General features: G+C 34.8%; 1 protein-coding gene across 1 annotated transcript in view; it reads right to left on the minus strand.

Moving 5' to 3' along the window:
• Positions 1-1229: 1229 nt before the first annotated feature.
• LOC132168000 (dirigent protein 23-like) overlaps positions 1230-4138 on the minus strand; it is a 4175-nt gene continuing 1266 nt past the window's right edge. The window contains exon 2 of the mRNA XM_059579057.1: positions 1230-1790. Within this exon, the coding sequence (XP_059435040.1) occupies positions 1230-1790 (561 nt within the window). The remainder of the gene's footprint in view (positions 1791-4138) is intronic.

Genomic DNA, 4138 nt, shown 5'->3' on the forward strand with positions numbered 1-4138 from the left:
AAATCATAGCCAAAAGCTATGAAGGTTACAAAGTCATAAAAATGACTTCAAACTTCCGCTAACCCATGTACAATTACATTTAAGGAACATATATGTTTCGTGCAGACTAGATCTAGGACATGAGTAGCCCAAATACAAAAAAGTAAAATAAAAAACAACTAAAAACTAAAAATTCAGCCATGAGAGTTAAGCCCCCACATTGATTTACTTCATCCTCAACTCGAAGGGTAGGACAACAAATCCATCCTCAACCTGAAGGCCAGGACAAGGAAAAAAAAAAAAAAAAACCTCACAAGCAGCGACGGAGGAGTATGGCATCGTAGACATCCCTTCGGAAGACACGCCTTAGCCGAAGAAGACGATCAGATTTAAGGTTGAAGAGACTAGACCTGGATCTAGATCTAGATCTAGATCTACAAACTAGATCTAAAGCAACTCGCCAGAAATGGAGATCGGAGGAGCCTACAAAGAAGACACCGAGCACTGAAATTCTTCTTTGTGTTGTCTAAAAGAAAAGAGAGATAAATTCTAGAGCTATACATATTAAGGTGATTAAACATAATAATACATAATAATTTGATTTGTATCATTTGTTTTCTTATTTGATTTTGCCATTAATAATACTTAATTTATTGAATAAGTTATACATGCAAAACTCTTCAAATATAATTAAACGCCATTAATTACGCTAATTTAATGACCGATTTTTTAAGTAAAAACCGGTTCGCAAATTATGCCTTAAAAATCGGTTTAGCATTAAAATAAAAAAGTGTTTATGTCACATGTTGCAATATTAAGGCAATTCTAAGAGTGATTCTGCTATATATATATATATATATATATATATATATATATATATATATATATATATATATATGCTATATATATTTGAGGTGTATTTGTAATTTGAAGTAATTAACTATGCCATATGATACGTACAGTTTGCACATGACATGTTAAACGAGAGCCATGGGATATTAATTGATTAATTTGATATGGTCATACTGTTAATTAATTGGATGGTAGGTTGATGGAGGGACCTAGCTACTTAAACTCCAAAAAATAATAAATAAATAAATAAAATAAAATAAAAAACCAAACCTGAGGACCTAATTGTTAAAATTAAAAATCTAAAGACTAAATTGAATCACATTAAAACTTAGGGACTAAATTTGATATTTTCCAAAAAAAATAAAAAATCAAGATTATGATCACAGAAGTATGTAGCCCTAGTGAACAACGGTAACATTGTACTGAACAATAGCATCACCGGTGGTGGCATTAAACCAATATGTGTGAGCGATGGCATATCCACGTGCCAACCGGAAAACCCCGGTTCCGCCTACGATAGCAATCTCACGAACCGGTTGCAGAGCCGGGTTCTTGCCAAGAAGGCTAATGGAGCTACCATTATAGATGCCATCAACGAACCCAAAGTTCAAGGCCATGATGAGAGCCAGTTCCTGCTGTCCCGCAGACCCGTATAGTCCCTGAGCCCTACCCACGAGCTTTGAATCTGGATCGGGTTTTTCAGTTAATGGGTCATCTGCGATCATGACAACGCCAAAAAGGGTTGGGGATTTGTTTGTGCCAGCGGCTTGAGCCACCCTAACAGCGCTAGGGTTCTTGCCACTCACTGTGTCATGGAAGTAGAAATGGAGGTTGGTGATCTCTGTCTCCTTCTTCTGAACCACAGATCTTGTGGCCCAGCAGCTCTCTTCTTCAACGCTTTGAGCCCATGCCACTAGGGAGAAGATCAGCATTAGCACCACACCGATCAGTTTATCCATCTGCAATATTTGTCTGTCTGAAACAGTGAAGGGAGACCTTAATTTATAGGTAGACAAAGGGATTTGACTTCAGAGGTTGTTTAACTACAAATTACAAAGGAAGAAATATGTTGAGCCACTTTTTGAGGGTGTCCACTTGTTTCTGGGACGGCCAACTTGTTTTACAAAGGAGACAGCTTGACTTCTATCCAATTTCCTTCTATTTTTGGTGGGGGAAAGTACCGACCATTGCCATGTTTGACTCCCCCAGCTGATTCACCATTCTTCTAAAATAACATTGAAGGGACAGAGAGATAACAATTCAGACATAAATGTGAATTGAGTTGAGTTTTTATAGAGAATACGCTACAAAAATCGTGTTTTTTATTGACCAACTATTTCTGACGTGTCTTTTGACGTGGTAAATTTCATCATGTCAAAAAAGATTTTGGCGTGTCACACTGTACGTTATTTTTATTTATATATTTTCTGAATTATTCGGGTTTATACCCAGATTTACATATTAACCTGATATCCAATACATTTAATATATATCCAATATACATTTAATTTATTCAATATACATTCAATTTAATACATTTAATCCAATACATTCAATATACATCCAATATCCAATACATTCAATTCAATTTAATTCAATTCAATCCATCTACATTTAAATTATCCAATACATTCAATTCAATCTAATATCGACATTTACATTATCCAATACAATCAATTCAATCCAATACATCCAATTAATCAAATACATCAAAATCCCCAATACATCAAACATATCCAATACACCCAATTAATCAAATACATCCAATTAATCCAATACATCAAACATATCCAATACATCAAATTAATCAAATACATCAAACATATCCAACCCGATTTCAAACATATCTAATACATCAAATTAATCAAATACATCCAATTAATCTAATACATCAAACATGTCCAATACATCAAATTAATCTAACACATCAAACATATCCAATACATCCAATACATCAAAATATCCAACCCCATTTCAAACATATCCAATTAATCCAATACATTAAATATATCCAATACATCAAACATATCCAATACATCTAATTAATCAAATACATCAAACATATCCAATACATCCAACCCAATACACATATAAAATTCTAATTCAATTTGCATATACATCCAATACATATGAAATTCCAACACAAATTAATTAAACAAATTCCAACACATATACTACATTCCAACACAAAACAAAACAAATATATACATCGAAAATACGTTCCAACACTACAAATATCTACATCGAAAATACGTTCCAACACAACACAAAACAAATATACAATCAAACTATATCTGTTCTATCTACTACAAATATACAACACATATAAGTTCCATTTAGTCTCAACAAACATATAGTTTGATCTAACTATATACATCAACAAATAATAACAAAATATATATAAAACTTAACAAACAACGATGAGAAACCACGTGCTCAATCCAAGTCAATATAGTCATCCCCCAATGCTTAATCTGCATTACCTGCAAATGAGTTGAGAACCAATGATAATCAATAAAAAAAAATCCAAAACACAGATATACAGTGATGCAAATATACGTTAGTTCTAAAATGAACCACGAGAATAATGCGTTGCTAATTGAGACTTTTGTGGAGACACAATTCTAACAGTTAAAGTGATCGATGCGGGCTATAGTCATGTTAACCGAAGAATAACAAAAACAACACAAATATAACATTACCTCTGTTGGGCGCGGATCCAGAGGTCAACGTGAGCATGGCCTCAAGCTGGTAGAAACGAGCCTCAAAGATGACATCTTTCTCTTCTATCAGAGCTTTTTGTTCTTCAATCTATTCGACCATCTTATCCATCGCACGTCTTTCATGTGTCCACACCTCTTCAAGTTTTCTAATCCTATCCGTCATCTGTGAGAATGAGGATTTCTCAGGGTTCTGCGACCGTGCCTAGGACGGTGTATAGTACGAATGTATGCTACCCCACACCGGTAGAACATTCGGACCCACCTGTTGGACCTTGCTAGCGTACTTAGGCTTATTTTCGTGCGCTTGAGCATACGCGTCATTCGGGGTCCACCGTACCATCCCTTCAGTCACGCTTGACGTCAATGCCGGGACAGTGGGTATCAATTCCTTCATCCTCTCCTGTACATTAAATAATAAGTTAGTATCTCATATAAAGAAGGTTAATCATAACTAATTTATTAAAATATATATCAGTGAGTACTTACACATCTCTCCCTGACCACATCATTTGGATAGTCACCATCCTTCTTTGTGTGTGTTGAAATGTAAGTTTGCGCTCGAGTAGGAGTAGTGCCCAAAGATA

The sequence above is a fragment of the Corylus avellana genome, chromosome ca1 (genome assembly GCF_901000735.1).
Source record: "Corylus avellana chromosome ca1, CavTom2PMs-1.0".
Taxonomy (NCBI): Eukaryota; Viridiplantae; Streptophyta; class Magnoliopsida; order Fagales; family Betulaceae; genus Corylus; species Corylus avellana.